This window comes from Drosophila montana, unplaced genomic scaffold (genome assembly GCF_035044405.1).
Source record: "Drosophila montana isolate Dmon_TW-CO22-7 unplaced genomic scaffold, ASM3504440v1 contig_3733_1, whole genome shotgun sequence".
NCBI lineage: Eukaryota > Metazoa > Arthropoda > Insecta > Diptera > Drosophilidae > Drosophila > Drosophila montana.
The window spans coordinates 4,054,089-4,077,933 of NW_026998620.1; the positions used below are offsets into that span (position 1 = coordinate 4,054,089).

Below are 23,845 nucleotides of genomic sequence, written 5' to 3' on the forward strand. Positions count from 1 at the left end.
TTAGTATTTTTGGTAAATTGTTTTTAGTATTTTAATTTGTCACATGCCGTCGGAACAATAGAGCTGAAAAAAAGAAGAAGAAAAAAGTACAATACATGTGAAAGCTGAGAGACTAAAAATTCATTTTAAGTTGCCTTTCGTGTTTTCTGTGATAATTCCATGTGCTCTTTTTTGGGCATACGGCAGACACCTAGGCACACACGTGCACTCACGCACACACACACACACACACAAACACATAGGACGGGCAGGCTGGCTGCATGGAAATATAAGCGAAGCGAAGGATAAAATGTCGGAGTGCCTTTGCCACCATAAAACTGTTAAAGTTTTAATGACGAGCTCTCAACAGCAGCAGCAGCAGCAGGGGCAGAAACAAAACTAAAAATAACACATAAGAGTGCTTTATTCGGGAGTGCCCGACGAGAAGATACCTCGATGATTTGAAGCAAACCTGAACTGCGCGTGCCATAGAAGGACCTGTTATACCCTTTTTAAATATAACTAGGAAAAGTGCATTGATTACATCAACTGCATTTAGCTGATTAATTGTGTGATACATACTTATACAAACGTACACACATACATCCATGCTTTAGACCAAAAATATACACTTTTATGAATTTGGGTAAAAGAATGCAACTAGCATTATTAAAAAAAAAATCGCTTTGTTAGGCTTGAAGTCGTGCCTTCCTCAGCTCATGGAACAACTTGTCATCGCTTCGTGCTTAATACAATATATTTATTGAATCAGAAAAAGAACGCATTCATTTGATTCTAAGCGTGGACTCGTTTACAGAACATTTGTGCGATTGGCGCTAACAACCGCGTGTCTTGCATATGTTATTGTTAATAGATTCGGTGTTTCTTGATATTCGACCTTTGCACCTTTCCAAAAATGAAATAAAATTGATCTGCATATACCTTATAGTCAGCTTTATGGCCAATTTGGTGAATTTAGCTCTTAAAACCTTACAGTTATGGCCAAAAAAAGAGAGTTTCGATATGAATTTCTACTGTTGGCTTGAAAATAGGGCAAGTTATCGTTATACTTAAAAATATCCAGTCTCTAAATTTGATAGGATCTGAGAATGATGCGTTCATACATACATATGGCCAGACAGATGGACAGACAAACAGACATGGCTAAACAGTTGATCGGCAATTGATGCTATCTAAGAATATGTAATCTTTATGTGGTCGAATATGCATCCTTCTGTCTGTAACATTCAATAAGTTCAGGGTATTACGAAGAAAAAAGTCTTCATCCTAAATGAAATTTTCATAGATGGAGCTATATGATATATATAATGGGAGATAACATAGTCATCTGGAAAAATGTACATATAGTTATTAATATGATCAATAGAATATATATTTAATGGCGTCACATATCGTAATATAATTTTAGTAAATGCCCTAAAAGGGTATAGAATGAATCAGTACAGTTGCACGTGGCAGTTAGAATGGCATTAACAATAGTTGACACTGCGGCAAAAGCAATTTTGAGCAATGAAATAAAAGCAAAAGAAGAGGAACAGCAGGCTGGCAAAGAGCGGGACAGATGGACAGGTGTGCGAGTTTCTTTATATGCGCATTGTCAGCTGGTAAGTGTCATGTGGTCGACTGATATCTTTCCTCTCCATTGTACCCAGAACTGCCTTTGTCAGCGTTGTCGTTGTCGTTGTCGATGTTGGTTTTATTCTAGTTGTTGATGGCGTTGTCGTTGTCGTTGTCTTCTAATTGTTGGCGACCGATGTCCCGGTGGCTGCTGCAATTAAGCAGCGACACGTTTCGCAAGTGCAGCGCACGCAGCTGTAATAAACATATAGAGGGCTGCATATAAATTGTTGCATACTTTGCGGGGCTGCCAGACCGCAGCGCATTGCTTAGACGTCAAATCGACTGCAATGCCAAAACGATTTGTTCTAATTTGCTGATGTGCATACAGATTAGAGAGCGAGACCGTGCAACGCCAGAGAAAGGCAGAGAGTTCAAAAAAAAAAGAAAAAAAAAGCGGCGAGAGACAGTCAAATGGAAGCATTAGGGTGAAGTGTAATGAGGGGCCCGCAGTTTACGAGAGCTGCACAGACTTTACGCTGCGGTTTGTCTGCCTGTTCGTCTTCTTCTTTTTCCTCTTTGTTCTCTGTCGCAGAGAAAAGCGCTTATGCTAAATCAATTTAAAACCAATTTTCATCTGCTGTACTCTTACAAAATCCAGAGAAGCAGGAAGAGCAGCAGCAGCAGCAGCAGCAACCTAAATCCTGGTGGTTACAGCAAATGAGTGGAGCAGGACTTTGGAGACGCTGCGTATTAAATATTCATTACTCACAGCTACTTCTTCAGACTAGATTCATTCGATGTCGCTACACCTGCTGCAGTTGTTCTCGTTGTTGTTGCTGTTGCAGCTTATGTCTGAGCTACCCAATTGGCTTTTCATTTTGGCTCACAGTTGTGTATCTGTGTTCGTGGACGCGGCTGATGCTATTTAAAAAGCTGTTTTTAAAGACATCGTATTCACATTTTCGTTTATCGACCTACACGTTATTCCGTTTTGTTGAACGTGATGCGAATTTTCAGACATATGTACATATATGCAGCAGGGGCTGGGGCAATGCTTAAGACATGCCTTGGCACACACAGGAACGGCTTATACCCCTAAATGCACACACACAAACACTACAAATTGTGCTCAATATGGCGTGAAAACGCTTTGTTGTTCAGTCTGCCCTTCACAATATTGGCGCTTTTAACTATTTTATGAAGGAAACGATATGAATTTTCCATGTTCATTTTTGAGTTGTTTAGTGCGTTTAACCCTTATCATTTTTAAATCAATTCATGTCACTCAAAACTATTTAATTCATTTGATTTACTTAGATTGATTATACTGAGTAAATTATACTGAACAAAATATACTTAAGATATTCTTTCATTTTTTTTACAGATGTACTTGCTATGGGGCAAGAATTATTATTACAGGCTTTAAATTACGGGCTTCTCAAAAAAGTGTTGTGAAAGAGTCCAGAATAGAGTTAAAAGAATGGCTTATTTTCCTGTAACGATTCCTACTCCTAAATACAACAGTGATTGCCGCAATTGACTGGCTAAGAAATACCCAGTAGTCAGCTTCGCAACATGTATTCGTTACTAGTCGTATAATTGTGAAGTATGGCAAATGCTTCCTTGAAAAACTTCTATGCGTATTGCCGAATGGATCTGCACCTAAGCAGAAATATATAAGCTTTCCATACCTTATAGGCTTGGAAATGTTAATTAGTACAGATTCCTTGTCTTGGTGCTAACCAATTTATTGTTGCTAACTAAATGAAAGTTTATTTTACATGTTTGCTCTATGTCAATAATCGGATCAAAGGCGACTTCCAGAAAGTGTAATTACCTCAATAATAATAATCTTTGGTGCTATTGCAATTGACTTATTTGGAACAAGGGTCAATTTAAATTGAAATAAACCAAAAGCTTTGACTAGTCATATGTGTGATAATTATGGTATTAATCAACATGTTTGCTAAATTAAGTTTACGCAAATTGATTGTATCTAGCAGATTTAGTTGTTATAAAATGACTTCAGCTGCAGGTATGTCTCTCCGTTCAATTCCACAGATTGTGCTCAAGCTCAAGAAAGGGTATATAGCTTGCGCAGCTTAATTTTCGATGCATCCTGTTCCCTAGGCGTATGCGTAATATGATGTGGGTGTTGATTGTTGATTGATTAGTGGTTCGTCTGGCTCGCTTCTTAGTCGATTCGATGGCTGCAATTAATAAGCGGAAACTAATTGGTTTTGCACTTCAATCCGCTTCGAACAATCCGATATTTCGCTTTTAATCTAGCATTCGCAATGCTTGTCAGTTTGTGGAGCCAAGGTAAATGCCAAGATGTCATCTTACAGATTGCCAGCTTAATACAAATTTACTTTTACTGGAAAGTTTTGACAGACAGGCAGTCAAGTAGGCTGACTGACATATGTACCTAAGAAATGTTAAAAATAAGATGAGCAATGATACCCTTTATATATTTTTAGCACCTTGATACCAAGCAAGTGACATTTAAATGAGGTGAGAAGGTTATAAAACAGTTGGCTCAAATAAAATGCAATACACCGCATCGCATGAAACTAATTAATTTGGAAGGCAGGCAATTGCCCCTGCCTGAATCACCAAAGCGATGAGCTCTGCTCCTGTCAGGCTGAAATTGAAACAGAATCGAAAACAAATAAGTGATTAAATTAGAAGCAGCTTGCCACAGGTAGGAGGTCTACCATTTAATATTGTCTTTGGGTTAGCCAAGCTTAAATTGATGCCAGCAATCACATCTGAGCTGTGACAGACTGTTAACTTTATTTCAAGTGTATTTAATTGCTGCTTTAAATAAACAAAGCAATGAGCGAGCAGGATGCCTAACAGACTTGCAGATAGACGGACAGACTGCATATAAACAATGGCATACCACAGGGCGTATACACAATGCTTAGTATTTTGCCCAGGTCTTATCTGGGCAAGGGTAAGGCATACGCTTCGCTGCATCGACAACAACAAATCACGAATTTCGAAGAAGAAGCTGCACATTTTACTAAATATGAGAACCGAAAATTACGCATACGCATAATTTCATTTTGAATAACTTACATTCAGTTCATTCTAGCGTACAAGATGAATTTCCATTATTTCAATGAGTACATTTAAATCTTTTAATAACAATAATGATATAACTATTAAATTGAAAATGAACATGAAAAGAAACAGTTTTTACAGACTTTTCATACAATTAATTATGTGCAAAGGGCCATGATTTACAAATCTATGTAAGAGGCAAAGGGAGACTTCGTATTACTTTATTCCTGAATTTAATGTGGACACACAAATCTTTTACGTATAAACCAATATTCGAGCTACGAAATTTATAATATCATCTTTGTGCTATAATGAGAAGTTGTCATTTGGGAATCAGTTCTCTGAAGTGTAGAGAAGAAGGAAGAAGAAGTGCCAAGTACGCAATTAATCTAAAATATATGGTTCACGAGCTGAACCTCAGGGTCCTAAGACTCGCAGCTCTGTTTATAATAAATATTTTCAATGCAGTATTTAGAGAAGATAGTAAACTTGTTGTCCTTAAGGAACTTACACTGATTTATGGTAATAATATACTTCCTAAAGGAGAGCGAGCCCCACCTCTCGCCATCTCTATCTCTCATTCTCGCTTCCTCTCTCTTTATCACTCCCCCCCTTTAAATTGTTGGAATGGTGCTCGTTCAACACAAATGTTATTTAAGTCGAATAAATCAAGTTAATAATAAAATAATCATAAAACTTTTCAAAGCAACATACTTGATAAGCATTTGAATCTACACGCACAAATGTCACACGAGTAGCTCGAAGGAGAAGCTTTGCATCTTAGCCTTCAATTGCGCTGGCAGTGTTTGGAACCCCCCCTAACCCCTTTCCAACCCACGCTTGCTGCATTCGCTGAGGCAGCTCATTAACTTTGCAACGTCAACACTTGGGGTGGAACGCTGGCTGCGCTGCCAAGGGTGCTCCAAGAAAACTTGAGCTATTTAACAACATATATCGCAGTTTCTGTTTGTCTGTTTGTTTATTTGTCATTCCACGCGTCTGTTGGTCCAAGTGCGTTGCATAAATATTTATTCGGCGAGTCATGGTTGCAAATGCAGCTCCACTAACCATCCTTAGGTGAAGCATCTATTTACTTGTGCTATTATAACGTAGATTCTCAGATATAAGTCATTAGTGGGGCTCAGGCTCAAGCATTTGTGCGAATTTCAGCTACTTCATTGCCACATTGCCACGCTTCAAATATATAATTTGCTTGCGCCTTGCGCCCTGGGGTCTGATTTGGCTTCGCATACTTTTCAGCGCCAGGCCAGGATTGTTTTCCACCAACTATGTGCTGAAGCTTTTGCCGCTGTCAAAATACAAATCCCAGAGTCTCCTGCTTATTACATCAAGCGCACACACGTGCGCTCCTCTGGAGGGCCTGTTGGTCGGTGGGCGGGGCGAGTGTCTGCATGTAAATCTGCACACACTATTGTCTGCGGCAAGTGTGATTTGTAAGTACACAACTGCATGCTATAGTTGGCTTCACTCTCTGGGGCACGCTTAGAGCCGGATTAATTTTTCATATGCCCGCACGAATTTGTGAAGGGTTCCCAGTTTGGCTATTGTTGCTTTTGCTATCATTGCAACTGTTTTATTTTGATCTTGACGGCTTTCATGTGGCGCATATAATTTGATTTATACGCGCACCAATGCAATCGGATTAGCATCAATAAATGACTGTGGCTTCCCGCGACAGAATGATAGATAGATAGCACGAGAGCGGGCAGCAGTATGTGTGTTTTAAATGAAAACTGTAGCGATTTGAAAAAGAATCTAATTTTTATAATACACACACTCCAGATTGTGTATTGCGCGTGCATGTGTCAGCTCAGCACGTCGGCAACATTACTCATACGCCGCGTGGCCAAGCTGCCTGCAACGCTGACGTGCCATTTCAATGGTCAATCAAAGCGTTCGAAGCCAGTTCCTTTATGGTTCTTTATAGTCAGCTACATGACAATACCAAGTAAAATTGCATGAGCTCAAACAAAATTGCTATCATCGCAGCTCGCACGTTGCCAGTCGCTGGCTTTTATTGGCACGGGTTTGCCGCGTGGGCGTTGGGAGTTCGTTGTGTCACAAGCAGACTCTGGCTTAGAGGGTGAAGCGAAAATCTATGACGCCCACGCGGCAGCAGAAGTAGCTGCGGCAGCGGCAGCGAACCGTGGAATTCGCTGCAGTCGATTGACTGGGATTGAGATGAAGCAGCGCCAAATTTGGAATGTTTCAATTTCCAGTTGAAATTGTTCGCTTGCCCCAGCAAGCTTGCGCCACGTTTCGCTTCAGCCTTCCATCTGGCCATCTGTATCTGTAGCTTTTGGCCAAAAGAAACTAGCCGTCGTTTCATACACCTGCAAATAGCGCAAATGCGTCTCGTTTTTGTGGCATTGCATGCTCTACTTGCCGGTCGTGCAAGTTGAATAATTTTCAAATTTGACATCGGATATATGAACCACTTTTACCCAGTTGCTAGCTGCCAAGCTGCGCCCCCCGCAGTATCAGTAACTATTGGCAACATATTCCAAACGGAAGCTCCAGCGGAAACACTGAACATGGCTGGGCGTTCCGAGCTAACCCATCGAGCATTAAATGTATTGAGTAACGAACAGCACTTGCTCTTTCTAGTTCTCTCTCCCTCTCTGCTCTGCCTGATTTTCTTCCTATTTCTTGTGAATAATGCATATGGTTGCATAGCATCATAGGTTGTCATTGCGAAGTCGGCAAAAGGATATCGTAAAACGTCTCGACAGAGTTTCCGTATCCTATTAAGTGTGGAAATTACTTTCATATGCACATTTTGATTTCCTAGCTGCAGCATTTCTCAATGCACCAACTTCCACCGGTGTCCGCCATTGCCCCGCGGGGCATACAGACAGACAATTGTGCAACGCGCCGGGTCATTGCTGAAGCAGGCACGGCAAAAACCGGCGCACAGGAAACCCAACTACAGGTGCAATTGCTTTGAATTCAATCAGCCACTTTACGGCCAGCAAAGTTGTGGCACTGCACAGTGGGCTAAGTAAACTAGTCGAAGTCCAAGCTTAAAGCTTACAAGTTTTGAATTTTTGGGAAACAAGAAGTGCGGAGGAAAAATACTTTAAGTCACGGCCTTGCCTGGAAAAAAATGGTAGACAAATGATTCAAATTGTAGAAATCTATTTTCCACCCGTTTTCCGCCCGTAGAAATTATTACTCTAGCCGTAATATCTTGAATCCCACGTATCTATATATAGCTATATTTTACATAAACATATTTTAATATGCTTGAACTGATTTGGAAAAAGAACCAAAAGTTGGAATCGACGTTTTCCGCCAATTTAGGTCCCGTGGTATAAGCGCTAAAATCACAAATAAGCATTTCTTTGCTTAACCATTGAATCCTTAGATCCTTCGATATGAATTTGAACCAGAATCGTCGTGAATTTTTTAATGATCTATTTTTTGTGGTTTTCTTTATAATTCTTTGCCCTGAACTTCGAAGCGACGTCCTGTTAGCTCATGCAGACACTATTATAGTTAAATTAAGCTTTAGTTATTGCCTTGCCTTTGCTTCAGAATATATGGTTTATATAATGACATATAAAAGTATGGCGAGTATTAAATTATTTCAATAACCTACAAAAATTTGCATTTGTATTATTAGTTATTTCTTTCCATTTTAGAATGGATGTATAAAATATACCATACCCAGCCATAGGCCATAAAATCTCACGCGTGCTCCGCTAGCTAGACGATCATCGGATAGCTCTTATACTTATATGGCATGTTAAAATAGATGGAAGAGCAAAGAGAAAAACGATAATAAATTTATGAAATTGGAGTTGACTTCCTCTGTCAAACTATTATCTCTATTTTGTCTCCCTTTCAAATCATTATAAATGCTGCCTGCGGTCTAGATAACTCAATTGCACACTGTCCCATAATAATAGGCTTGTTTGTAATTAGCTTTTGCATTTTAATAAATATTAACCATAAACCAATTTATATGCTGTACTCATCACGCAATTGTTTTTAAATACACAAATAATAGAATTACAATAAAACATATTTTAAAACTTCTGCTACATTCAATTATTTTGCGCGAAGCTCATGCGAAATGCAAATTAACTTTAACATGAACTACGTGCTAATGAACAGAAAGTTTGATATGAATAACATAGATAATAGGCTATCAAATTTGTTATAGTTTATGCCTGATCCGTATTCACAATTTGTAATCAATGTTAAAACAAACAAGGGCTGACGATTTCAGGAGTCAGGGGAACAGGGAAGCTTGTAATTGAAGATTTTGGTGAAGATAAAAACTTAAAACTTAACAAAAACTTAACTTGCGGGGAATCCTCCTGTGGCGGCAGAGCATTTCGATAAGATTTCATAGCCGCATAGCTGTCTACGATAATTATGATACCACTGAGCTAATTATTTATTCTAGTTTGTATAAGCAATATAAATAATTAACAATAAGCATAGCCCGACCTCAAACTGATACAGCTGATGGGCAAGCGAATTGTGTTAGATTTGCAACTGATACTATGCCATATCTTACAGGTTTAAATAACACTTTCAATTTTGTTCAACATTTCAATAAATCATGAAAATAAATGAAGTCTAAAATTAGCAACCAACGAGAAGGGAAAAAGGGAAAGAAATAATAATAATAAACTGGGGAAGCGTAACAAAGCCCAACATCATATAGGCCACTGAAATATGGCATGAGCCGAAAGCAAAAGCTAAATAATACGCTGCTCAAAACAATAATAATAAAACAGGGAACCAAAAAAAAAAAAAAAAAACAAAATATCAAGCTACTGGAGCTGGCTGCGATAACAGCAAGACCCCAACTTGAGGCAACGGCAAATTGGTTGGCCTGCGTTTTCCTCAAACGATAAACCTTTACACTTCATTAGGCGTGGAAAATTTCATGCTTCAACAGCTTGACGCTGTGATGATGCCAACAAAGGGTTTGATGCCGATCCCGGAGCCGGCCGGTCAGCGGCCGTGTTTAATCAGTGAATCAGATGATTCAGTTTCAGTCGATTCACTACATTCGTTTGTCATTCCGTCAGGTCACTCGACATGCAAAGCGAGACAGAAAAATGTATTTCGAAAAATCTCAAGCTTCGCATGGTTAACGACAAGAGATCCCAAAAAAATATAAACTACCAAATCCTCTTGACCTGGTGCGAAAATAAAAAGTAAATGAATTTCAGTATGTATTTTATTTAAATATTCAATTCAGATTTTTCATAACCAATTTCGCATGCTGACAACTCTTGTAAATAAATACTTCAGACAATTGGCATAGGGTATGAAAATCTGAACAACTGCAATAAGGTCGAATTTGCCTTTTGCTACATTCTTTTGCGTTCTTTTGTTATTCTCTGAACTTGTTTTGAGTGTTTTGCTGTTTGCAAAACTTGTTTGTGCATTTTTCACTTACAGCCAATTTCGATAGCGACAACGTTGATAAGAAGATAACAACAACAGCAACATGAAGAAGAAGAAGAACAACAACAGCAACATAAACTTCAGCAAGGGCAATGTGCTGACACTTAAGGCGCCGAGGCCAACGTTGCGTATACGCAATTTTGTAACTTCTTCGCTTCTAAAAGAAAATTTAAAAAAATCGTATAATATACAAGCATTTTGCGAAAGAAAACTTTTGCTCAGGTTGCAGTTGCAATATAATGAAATTGTATTGCAGTTCAATAAAAAAAAATATAGCTCTGTGGGCGTGAGCAAAAAATAATTGCACGTTAAAGTTTTTTAATTAAAAACTACGTCTGACTTGTGTCAAATGTGCGTGAAAGGTGACAAAATAAGCATTGGAAATCCTTATGCGTCTGCCCCTTTTTTTTTAACTCTAGGGAACAATAAATCCGCAATGGATGGCAGACTAGATAAGTATGAGCATCTCTGAAGGAAAAGAATAGCTCGTGAGCTAAAGCTAAAACTGCATAAAGATTAGCTTCGGGCAATTTAACATTAGACGCAGATCTTCATATGTCCTGTAAACATATGCTTTTTTTACTATCTGTAAATTCAAGACCATTAAGACATATACATCAGATTCGATGTATGATTTCCGCAATCAACTAACTAAAGTCGGAGAAGCATAGCGACACAGACTATATAAGGTTGAGAATGTCTAAAGGAAAACAACAGCTCGTGGGCTAAAGTTAAAACTGCATAAGAGATTAGGTTCGGGCAACTTAACATTAGAAGCAGGTTCAATTATCCTGTAAAAATATACTTTTTTTGTTATCTGTAAATTCAAGACCATTAAGACATATACGCAATTTTCAGATTCGATGTATGATTTGCTAAATCAACTAACTAAAGTCGTGGGAGCACAGCCTTTAAGCCATATGCCTGGAATATTCAGATTCGATGTACGACTTGCTAAATCAACTAACTAAAGTCGTGGGAGCACAGCCGAAATGTTACATAATATCACTACATGAAGCTTATGAACAGACGCCCCTCTCCCTCGTCACCCAGATACCTTTGCTGACAGGCAACTAATCAAGCAAGCAAATATCCACCACTGACTGTGCTATATTCTTCTTCTAGCGGACTCGAATGCTGTCAGGATAGCTCGGCCCGGCAAACCGCAGAGGCCATGCATAGAAATTTTGAGCTTTGCGATAATGCAAGGAGCACGCTCGACGCTCGACATTATTAATTTTAAACGCCCGCTGTGAGTGGGGCGCACAGACAGCAGGTGGCCGAGTGCCCAGAAGCGCGGAGAAAGCGAGAGCGAAAGAGAGGCAGATAGAGTGGCATAAGAGACAGGAGAAACCCTTATATTCTAATACTCATTCATAAATTTTGTGTCATAAGCGTGCGAAAATTGTACAAGTATTTGAATTTAATTATGAACTGTGTCCCTGACGCAGAGACAAAGGCAGAAAGGCGACTGTGAACGCGACGACTCTGAATGCGATTCGCTTGCGCCGCTAAAGTCTCTGTGATAAATGGCATATTCTGTGGCACCATATTTAGAGCGAGAGAGAGAGAGAGAGAGGGAGCGTTTGGACGTGAGGAGTTGGTAACATTAGTTTAGGTCGCATGGAAAATACTTGAGCTGAACTTCACTTTTATCTTTCTGTGGCTCAAGGTTCACACACACACACACGAGCACTTGTGCACACATATACATATAACATATATTGCATATAAAGGGCTTTACCTGCACGCCATTACTCAAACACACACACACGCACACACACACGACGCCATTTTAAAAAGGGTTACAGCTGGAGGTCTACGTCGCCCCCCCCCCTCCCCTGCTTTCCACTATCCACCTATCTGGCTGAGGACGCGCGTGCTGCGCTCAAAGGAAACGCCTCGCTGCATGCAACAATGTGCAAGTCAAGTTGTCCCGTCGAGCGACTGACTGCTGCTCGCTGCGAGTCTTCTCTACTTCTCACTTCTCTTCGCTTCTCTCGGCTGCAATTGTGACTACAGCGGCAACTACAACTAGTAGCCCAACAGCTTGACTTTACACCTCGATGCAATTTACTGCGAAATTGCGAATTGCACCCTGGCGTTTATTTTGCTCAGCTTTCTTCGGCTGTTCCGCAGCTGCCCCATTTGAAAGTGTTGATTGGCATAGAAGGCTTTACTTAGCAGCTGTGTTAAGCAAATGTCACGTAATTCGTAATGTAATGCAAATATGGCCCATTCATGACAAAAGTTTCGTAATGAACCGATGTCGATTTTTGATTTTTGTAAACCTGAAACCTGTACACCTGCAGTACTTTCATATAAACGTTCATTATCATTTAATGAGTAGAAGATTCATTCAATAAAATGTATGTTCCAAAATTTGAATATGACTTCCAGGTGTCGTACACTCTAAAGAGCCGACATAAATCAAAGCGACATGAATAATGCGAATATTATGCCTAGCAATGAGGGATATGAAATAGGTTTTAAGCGCTATCCAATGATACAGCATTGATTAAATGATATCAGATGACATATGCATACATATGTGTATTGCACATAACCCAATTACATACTCCATTCAGGTGGATGTGCAGCGGCACAGTGCAACTCACAGAGATTGGCAACACAGGCACAGGTTATGCCATTAAATTGCAATTCCTTTCGATTTGCGCTACATTGCTTGCCCATTTATCTTGCAGCACCGCAGCAGTTCCTTTCTCCTCTCTCTCTCCCTCTCTCTCTCTTTCTCTCACTCACTCTCTGGTTGTGTGTGCGTGTGTGTGTGCCTGTGCTTTATGCAATCTTCCAGCTTTATGCCCTTTAATCTGCGTCGTGTACTTGACACAAATACGGTAGAAAACAACAACAACAACAACAACTAGCTGAGTTTTATGCACACACAATCTAAACACTCAGACACATACACACACACACACACACACACACTTAACTGCATTTTGCATAAAAGTAGAGGAGAAAGCAAGAACGCCAACGTAACGCATTTGCCCAAGCTGGTAGCTGAATAAATCTAGCGCTGAAATGTATGCAACACATTTATATGTGCACGCCCTGAAACAATGCCAGGTGGCAGCCAGTGGAAACAGCAGCCAAAAGAAGTCAACTGCAGGCAAGGCGACACAACTTGCGACTTGGCAGCCAACCCGATATATACATATATGCTATATGCACAGAAGATATACATAAAACAAAAATAAAAGGCGAACCGGGAAAGTAACGCGTTGGCCCCTTTATTAATTCTAAATCATGGCTGCATGCTGCATGCTGCATGCCGGAAAGCAAAAACGTTGCATACATTTAAGCGCAGGCGATTTCAGTGCTCACAACGGAAATAATTCAAATGCAGCAAAGTGTTGCAAGTGCTGCCTCTCCACTGATGAAGTGTCCACTTAAAGGTGGCACCCTTTGCTACTCTGCATTAGCGCTCCGATCGGCATGCGGAGTTCAACGTGCCGCTCAAAATAAGCCGGAAGCATTAAGTCGCACTCGTCTGGCAGCCAGTCAAAGCGCAATGCCCAGCATTTGTGCATTTGTGCTTTTGTGGCATGACCCCACCAACCAGAATCCAGTCGAGCGCTATCACGTACGCAGTTGGCAACAACTGAGCGACAGCTTAAGACAAAATGTATTCATACAAACACACTGAGTCCTGCGTTGGCATTAATGGCGAAAAAAGCAAAATGGTTGAGCGTGCTGTTGCCTAGGCCACAAGAACAGAATAGAACAGAATGGAACAGAATAGAGCAAACCGGGCCTGAGTGCCAACAAGCCAGCGACTAGCCGCAATTGTAGCGACAACAACAACAACAACAACAACGAGAACACACAGGCAATCCCTTTGCCCCACGCCTGCAGCGTACGCTGCGTATGAGTAATGTGCGGCTTTCTTAGCTGCTTTGATGCTGCCATTTTGTAGTTTCTGGCTATAGTCGTGTGTTGGCAAGTAGTTTTCAATTAGCTCAGCCCTGACAGGCAACACACCCACACACATACTAAGCGCACATTTGAGTGCTTTTCACGCTTTCTCTCTCCCTCTCTCCCCTTGTCTCTCTAACGCTCTTTACCTTTATTCAGTTGAGCACGGTATTTGGCCAAGTTACTTAGTGTTCCAAAGTAACAACAACCAAAAAAACAACACAAATTGATGCGAGGTTTCCAAAAAGTGAAGTATTTTGGACACTATAAACATATATGCCAAACTTGGATAGAGTATATCTCTTCTAATATACGATATATGCTCAAGAAACAGGAAATTGTTAAGGCTACTTTTAGATTGCTTTCAATTATTAAATGTAATCTTGAGGAATATAAATACTTCTCGCTGTTTTAGCAGAAGCCAACTTCTGCCTGTTACATAAGTTTGCTCGAAACCGATATACCTCACTTTAGCCAGAGAAAAGGCTGCACAAGCAGAGGCTGGACAGCCAATAGGTGTGGTGTTCGGGGCCAGCTCAAAGCTATCGACTGCGCATTTGTTTTCATCGGCAATTGGCAAGCGAAAGCTTTTAGCGGAAATGGTCCACGGCAATCACTTCAAATACACAGAAGCAACAGCAGCAGCAGCAGCAGCAAAGCGCGAACACCAAATCTCCCCGCCCCTTTGTCCGCATGTCTGTCCATCCGTCAGTCGACCAATGCCTCTTAAGCCGCTGCAGCTGAAATTTGTTGCACTTTCAAGAGTTTTTGCGTTGGATACATGGCCTAAGCAAGCTTTTTAGAGAACGCATCTATGCTTAAAAACTTATATTCATTTTGTAAAGACTAACAAATAAATAAATATTTTTTTAAACATTTTTAGATTTATTTGTTATGTGCTTCTAGATATTAAGTATTTTTTATGTTTTACAAATTAATGTTCTCAAATTTATATTTCTAGTTTCCTGTATGCATTGTTTTCATTAGCTTAAAATATATATCTAGTTAGCCTTAATGAGAAAACAACGTTAATTATCATGTGAAACTTAAACTAAATGCTGCACATTTATTAATTTACGTAACAATTAATTCAAAACTTTGGACTACAACAAAATTTACGATAAATTAATAAATTAATATTTGCATATTATTCACGTTTAATTAAAAATACATACCGTTTTTCTATATGCAATGTGTGGAATTTTATATTGCTATTTATAAGCTCAAATGAGTTAAAGGAATAGCTATTCGAACAAATTAACAATGTTTATTTAATTGCTAGTATACAAACAAAAATTAACATAACACGCTTAACACTTTTCCAAACTGTCAAATAACAATAAAATGATGAAACACTTTTTTATTTTATCGCTCAACACAAATAATAATTTAAACTTGTTTTGGAAAATAACAAAGTTATAAAAGCAATAAATATACAACAATACAAACTTAATTTAAATAAAACATTGATTGGGATACAAAAATGCATCAAAAACTAAGGATGAAAATTAATGTGACATTTTATACATACGCATCATATTGATCAATATAATAAATATAATATAAAGATAGAGATAGATTTCTTGATGTAACATTTTCACTTGGAAGGGTGTCTTAAATGCATCACATGAGCTTCTCGTAGATTTAGCTCACCTGTTTTTGGTTTATAGAAAAGTTTCCAAGTTTTTAGCTGCAGGCGTAACGACTGCGGCAGTTAAATAATGTATTAGACAAATGTGTGTTACTGTGCTTCTGGCACTCATAAGCTGTATGCATATATTGATGATGTGCTGTAAAATTGTAATGTGCTGCAGACTGCTGATTGCGATGGCTCTTCTGGAGCTGTGGAGCAAATTACATTTCAGTTAACCCAATCAGTGGAACGGCAAGCAAACAAGCTGATCATCAATTTTTCTGATTATTTGCACAGCGCGAATGGGGTTCAATTGACTCCTTGCTCCGGGGACAGGCATGGCCCCACACTGATGGCGCTTTATTAATAAAGTGGCTGGACTGCCCACTGTTGGTCGCCGATTCGGTTCATTCGTAATTCAATGGCCATTTTTTTCATTTCATAAATTTATAACCAAAAGCCGTAACGAATGGCAACCGTTGGCTTCGGTCTTGACAGCATACCGAATGCCCGCCAGTTTGGCAAATGTTTTATTGCGTACATAAATTGCAATTAGCCCCAGCGCCAGCCGGGATAAATGCGCTCCAGCACACGCTGAGACGCGCCAAGACACGCCGGCACCCGCCGGGATACGCCTGGATACGCCAAGCTACGCCGGGACACGCATGTGTGCGCCCAGGGAGCGTCGCAATATGACGGACTGCCTTGCCCATCGCCTCGTTTTGGTGGGTTAACAAAACATCAATTGGCTTATTAATGTTTTGCGGTCGCGGCCGGAGCTGCTGGAAAGACAACATCACAATCACCGCCGAGTCGACTGGCGACGCGTGCGTCCAATTGGCGCCCAAGGCACATGGCCTCATCGGACTTGGCTCCTTGGGACAGTCACGCCTGTGCTTAATGTGAAATTATGTCTTTAATGCGCTGCCAAATGTCAAGCACCATTTTCATAAAATATTGTGTTGTGTTGTGTTGTGTTGTGTTGGTGTGTGTGTGTGTGTGTGTATACAAATTGCGTTTTTAATTGTTATTGCAGAACGAGTTAACCATCCCACAGAAGACGTATCTCAACCCATAAGGAAAAACATAAATTTGCATTTTGTGTAAATATATACAAATTGATTGCTTCTTCGCGTTTTTGATTACTTTTGCTGAGACATTTTACCATCGGACATAAACCGCATCTTAATCTGTACAGATGTAAATTTTATTATTCTAATTTCTCGCGATCTCCTATTGATTTCTTAGAGCCCAACTTGAATTTATTAAAATATACTTATATATAGCTTATATTACTATTGCTTTACAAAACTAGATATCTTTATTAAACTTTTTATTGTTTGTATGTTTGCATGAGACATGTATCGACTGATTCCCAGGTCGCTGATATCCTATCTGGGTAATATAGTCTTCACAGGAAATTGTGCTCGACGAGTGAGAATACCCTACCTGACTCTTGACTAGCGGTTAAATGTTGCATGACTGGCAGAAATTTTATGTCAAATGCTTGATTAATGTTTGTGTATGTGTGTGTGTATATGTATGTGTGCAGCCTGCATGTGCACGGAAGTTGTTCAAAATCCGCAAAGAAACATGCAACATTTTTTTATACATGTTATTTTCATGCTGTCTTTAATGCAGAAAAGCAAAGGCAATGTAAAAACATTTAAGGGTTCAATTAAGCAAAATCCCAAATACAAAAAATATAATAAGAAAATTTAAGAAAGAAAGACCCAAAAGTCGCCGCACAATGCGCCAGAGGCACAAAAAAGCGGCAGAATGGCAACTTAAAAGGAGACTAAAGGAAGGCGTAGGTATAACCCACGCCCACTGCTAGAAGTATTTTGAGTAATCAATTTGGGTTTGCGAAATAATATATATGTATATGTGCCTATGTATATGTAGAATATAGCTAAAAACTGGGCGTTGGTCAGCCCGTTCGGGCCGTTCGGTCCTTCAGCTTTCCATTCATCTGCCTCATTTTTAGCCAGAAGAAAAAAAATTATTGAGCTTACGTGCAGCATGACAAACGATGGCTGCAGACTTTTTAAGGGTATGCGCGTGTGTGTGTGTGTGTGTGTGTGTGTGTGTGGGGCAACAGGCAGATCCTTCCATCAAATGTCAAAGTTTAGAGTGTAACGTCCACTTGAGTTATATTGAGATTTATTGTGCTACTCAAAAAGAAAACGAAAAGCAAAGGTCCGAGAAAGGTTTCCTTCCCTCCATCCCCGTATTAAAGCACACGTATCATTAATTATTATCACTCGGCAATGGGGCAATGTCATAGTTTATTTGTTTTGCAATCCGCCTTCTGCAATTTATGCGCCAAGTTTTCGTAGGCGTCAGCTTTCCTTTCAATTTCATTTGCAGTTTTTTATGAAGTGCATCCAACATCCGCTCCAACCCGAACATGCGCTCCCTGGCTGCCAGCCAATTCTGCAGGCCGACAACCTCTCAGCTTAAGAAATCAACAACTTACACTTTCTTGCCAGCATCGATTCGAGCACCCACTGCAACTGCATTGCCAAAGCCATAATAACTGCTACTGAGGCTCCAAGTTGTTTTGACACTTTTGGCCCAAACAAAAACTGGCTGCCGTCACGAAAAGTAGGCTCAAGGCTGGAACTTGCAAAACTAAATTCCTTTAAAGAGCGTGGAACAATCTTAAAAATCTTCGTTTGAATGTAAATTTAACTCAGGAATTATTTAACAAAAATAACATTATAATAAGAGTTGATCAAGGAAGAGAAAGGAGTATCACACACAAATTGCAAGTAGAATATTGACTATAATATTTTCTCGAATATTAAATATATTTTTAAGGTTATACTAATACGATTTATCGAAATTCCTTTAGGCACTTAGTTAATAAAATAACATGTATTAACATATGATTTAATCTGTGATAATATTTGACACTTGACTTTTATACCTCACTTTGACCTTAACACTAGACTCTACCGCCAGGCTGCTAAACTATACTATGTGTAATTGGCGAAATCACCAAGAAATAGGTTCTCGGAACAGGCCCGTGTATAAGCATTGACTCTGCGTCTTGAAATCGGCTTCTGATTAAGGGCTTCTGCAACTTTCTCTGTTCTTTTCGCAGGCAGAGTTTTTTGGCTTTTTCTCTTATCGATGTTATGCGATGTCCTTTGGCCTGTTTGTTTGTCGCAGCCATCGTTTTTATTTTGTTAGTCACTTTTGCTTAACCCAGTTCCAGTTCCAGTTTCTGTTGCTGTTTCAGTTCCCTGCATTTTATTATCTGAATACTATCGCAAAACGAAACGAAACGAAACGAAACTTTGCAATGTAAATTAAATGCCGATGCCGCCAACTTTTTGTTGACACTTTTTGTCGCTGCTCCGGTGGCTGGCTAACCTACAAAAATGTACTCGTGTAAAAGAATATACAAAATTTTTTATTGTTGCCGTGGAGCCAGCAAATAAATGTGGTTTAAGCATGACAGGCCGCTGTGGGCCGACGGCTCGTTATCACCAAATATTTTTGCACACGAAATGAGCGAATAAATAAACCGTGGCCCAAAATGCGAGAGCTCCACTCAGCAGCTGGCCTGAAAGGGCGGGGGTGGAGAGAGGGGACCCGGCCGTGTGCAAATAACGTAGCCTACCTTGCGGCACGAGGCAAATAAGCGAGCGGCTTGGCATTTGGTCGGGCGGCTGGTCGCTCGGGCAACTGACCGTTTATGGTCGTCACTTTTTTGGCCTCCTGTTTGACAAATAAAACGTGAAATGTCAGGGCGCAAAAAAGAGAGTTACCAATAAAAGCTTAATTAACTGTTTATGGCCATGGCATGTTAACAGTCCCCAAAAACCCGCCAGCGAGCACACACACTCCACAGTCATTAATTTGCAGTTGGCCGGTTCGAGAACGGGAACAGAGCGAAGTCCTTGAATCGACTAGGAAACGTGCTCAAGCACGCCAAGGCAAATTAACTGAGGTTGCGGCACAACACGGTCAAATAAACTGTGAGCTTAAAAACCTCTTAAAAAACCCAACTTAATCTACATATGGAAAACTATTTGTCCCGACTAATTGACTGACTGACTAACTAACTGATTCGTGATCAACGCAAAGTGCGAGCTGTAAGAGCTGGGATACTGTACATTTTTCATTATGTTTTGTAAATGTCAGCCAAGATTGGGTTTTGCCAGCCGCAAATTTATAAAATTGATGAAAAGCTGTCGTATTAATTGAAGTTGTGATTTACACTTTTAACAAAATCTAACCCTGGGTGAAGGGCTGTGCGAGCAGAAGTTCTCTCATCCAGTTATGCGGCACAGTTGAAAACAATTGTCACAAAATGTATTTATTTGTCAGAATGATTTTTCATACATTCCATGACTTTGATTCTTTACTTTTATAATTTATATTTGATATGCTTATATATACTGTAACTTTATTGTTTCCTTCAATGAGTTCTTCAGTCCGCGGTTTTCTCCATGTCCGATCTGCTCAACATCACAAAGCAGACTTTCGATCATTCCTTATTACTAGCAAGCAACATTTTTCTTATACTTCTATCTTATGCTATTCTCCAGCTGTCCTTTGACACAATTAAAAAAAAAACCCGTTCACAGGCTTCAATCAGGTTACCAGACAGATTTATTGAGATATTTAAATATTTCTAATTTAGCCGCAAACTATTTTTGATTTTAGAACACCTCATTAGTAGACTTAAATGACCCTTTTATTACACTTCAAAGCAAATGTTAATTAATTTTCAAATTAACAGGAAACTTAAAACTAAATCCCAATTCTTGTATCATTTATCGTTATACATAAATGAGTGTATTGTACAATAATGAAATTCGTATACATCTGGTGGGGAGGTCAGCAGAGTGAATCCTCCTCAGTCTGCGGCGCCGTGAAGGCACACAGAGCTCTCTTGCTATTGCATTTGGATGTATTAGTAGGCGATAATCGAATCGAATGAAATGTAGATTAATTTGGTCTTCTGTTCCACTAATATGGTGAGCTCCTTAAATGACGAAGCTTCTGACATACCAAAGTAAGCAAGATATTGTTCTCGCAGCACTTGAGGGTCCTGAAGACCCGAATCCTCGTATATTGGCCTCATACTTGAATCTCATAGCACCAAACGAAGTTTTTATGTCTGCATTTCAAATTTGGACACTCTAGCTCCCAAACTGTGGGAGATCTTAATTTTCTCGTTTTGCCACGCTCCCAATGTGAGTAGCTTAAACATTGTCACACTTTATCTGACGCAGGTATACACGATATTATGACATATATTCCCAATCTCATGCGTGAAGTCGGAGAGATGCACGGACACCAAGACGCACATTGTGCAAAATTCTCTTCACTCTTCTTCTCACTTTGTGAATTAAGATAACTGTGTCAGATTGTAATATGTTTTGTATGGGTCTGTCTTTCTTTGTCTTTGTCTGTCTCTGTCTCTATATATAAAAGTACCCGTAATGCACAAGAATGCATATAGATCTATTAAAACCCACCAACCTGACAGGCGACCTTAAAACTTCTTTGATTTATGCTTAGTAAATAACACAACAGGCCAATTTGATTTAAAATACATCTACAATTCCCATGTCAAACCCGTTTTCTATAAATTTTTGCCATATTTTAACTTTGTATAAAACAGAACAAAACTTGTAGTCGTTTTTGGTCGAAATATTTTAAAGCTTTTGATATACGCACCCCTATAATTAAATTCCCTGTTAACACAATGTCGACTGAAATCGAGAAAGAAGCCGCTGGTATTTGCCTCTCGACCGTTGCGCTTAACATCCTGCCGTCAACTGAAACACATGGAATCGGCGATAGCTTCATGGAGAAGCCGCTTAGTCCGTGCAATTCGCTAGAGAATTTATCGGAAATATCCGCGGTCTCGTCATTCGCGTCTTGTGAATCGTTCAAAACCATATGTAAGGCATGGAAAAGCCGCATGAAAAGTGCGTCGACCATGAGCTTGAACAGAGGCATAGATGATTTCGAAGCGAAGTTGGAGGATCTGACCTCAAAGCTGGACATGAATAAAACTGTCACACCAGGTGAATCCGAAGAACTTGCAAGGCGTCTGTCGCTCTGCGTCGTGCTCGAGAGAAGGTCCTTGCAGTTCACCGACAGCAGCGAGGAGGACACACCACATGCGGCGAGCAAGATTACCCAGCGATTCTTTGAGCCCGAAGAGATTCGTGAAGCGTTTGCCGCCTTCAAGCTATGTGATGTGAACGGCGATAACTTTCTTGAGCTGTCGGAGCTTAAGCTGGCCCTGGAGAAGCTATCGGTGCCGCAGACCCATCTGGCTGCAAAGAAGCTCATGTCCGAAATCGTCGGCAAGCAGGCAACAAGAATGAACTTCTGTCAGTTTCTGCTCACCTACGCAGCAATTCTGCAGAACAAGAAGCCAAAGGGCGGCAAGCTAATGAACTCTGGGTTGGAGCAAAAAGCTCGAAAAGAATCCGTAAATGTATCCCGGGTAGGCGTCAGCGGTGCAAAACTTTTCTTTGAGGCCCAGATTGCACAGCAAACTCTCGACCGAAATCCTGCTGTTCCCGAGGAAGAGGAAAACCCAACGACTATAGCTCCAAATGCATGAACATTAGACGCCGTCAGATCCATTTCAATTGCGCCCCGTTTTATCTTCCAAGTAGTTCCGACAGCTTCTAGTCCTCCTCTTTTATTTGTGGCCTTTAGTAAATTTTACGTGCTATTTAAACCAGCCTGACCTTGTGCCGAAGCAAGTCCCATAAATCACGTTTCAATAAAACAAAACCAAAAATTTAAGTGTCCAATCAAAGGTAATTGCCGCGCGGCTATCGTTCTTTTTGGGCCGCCAACTGAACGGAACGCAAATGTTTTGCACCCACAGGAGGAGTTGCTCAGCTTTCAACTTGCCCCCTTTCTATCCATGTAGCGCCTCTAGTCAATTGGCCCCCCAAGCGAAATGGGCGCCACACACGCCAACTGCCAACTTCTAGCCACCAACTGCCAATCGACCACCCGCAACTCCCAACTGCCAACTGCCAACAGCCTACGGCCAACTGCTGACGGCCAACTGGAAAGTCGTGAGGCGCACCGGGCTGGGCCGGAAGTTAGCTAGCCCGAAGCCAAAAATATTTTCGTGCAAATAATTTGCCAGCTTAACTACGTTAACTATTTAGATATGTATTTTTATACCCTCTTTTGCATACAGGATATCGTGGGTACATTACTGGGGCCATAAACTACAGTGCTCGCTCGATAAGGTGTACATAATAAAACGAAACTTGTGTTCATATCACAATATGCACAAACTCAATGATTTAAACAAATGGAAATTCTTAAGTCGAGAGCAAAATAATTCATAAGATTAAACACAGTTTTCTATGAGCTATGCACTCGCTAATAAAAACTGTGCCAAAATGAAAACAAAATAATGACAAACAGAATTTGCATTACTATCGCAACTATAACTATGATCGGCTTTTCTTTATTCTTGCTTGTATTCATGCCAATGCTGAACTAAGAAAATTTTACCATTTTGGGCCTTTATACAGGGAGATATAAATATAATCAGAAAATATTGTATCGATTATATCTATATGCAAAATATAGTAAACACATGAAAGTTATTTATAACTTTGATCTGTTATTCTGAAGAGAATCTGAATTCACAAATTCAGTTATTCGCTGATAATAAAAATCGATTTATATTAGTCTATAAGGGTATTAGAGGCATGCATATTAGTTCGTATTTTCAGAATGACCGAGTGGACTACTAATACAGCCTACAATTATGTTGCCATTAGGCCAGAAGCGCTGTGCTAATATTTATAACAGATTTTTACTGCTCGTCCAACTCGTCCGGTAAATTCGAGCCGGGTAATACCACACGCCATATACAAATTATAATGAAAATGGTGGCAGTTGTACAAAGCTGCGTATACGCAATGCGGCCGACTTATGTAATAAAAATCCGACCACAGTCAAGCGAAAATAATGAGCATAAGCATGGGCACACAAAAATTAAGATGAAGGTGTAGGCGTTGTCGGGGCGTGGAAATAGTTTTCAAATTAAAATAAATGCCGCAGCTGAAGCAACTTTTATGTATCCACAGCGGCTACAGGCCAACGGGTAAAAGGCAGCAGGCAGCTGGATGGGGCTCGCTGCCTTCGCTCGCTTCCCTTGGCCACATTTAGCTAACCGAA

The 23,845-nt window shown here is 40.0% G+C and overlaps 1 protein-coding gene across 1 annotated transcript; it reads left to right on the forward strand.

Moving 5' to 3' along the window:
* The first annotated feature begins 21,238 nt into the window (after positions 1–21,238).
* Positions 21,239–22,441, forward strand: LOC135436211 (uncharacterized). The gene has a single exon (XM_064693733.1). It carries the CDS (start codon positions 21,381–21,383, stop codon positions 22,251–22,253), a length of 873 nt encoding a protein of 290 aa, XP_064549803.1. The 5' UTR covers positions 21,239–21,380; the 3' UTR covers positions 22,254–22,441.
* The last annotated feature ends 1,404 nt before the right edge of the window (positions 22,442–23,845 follow it).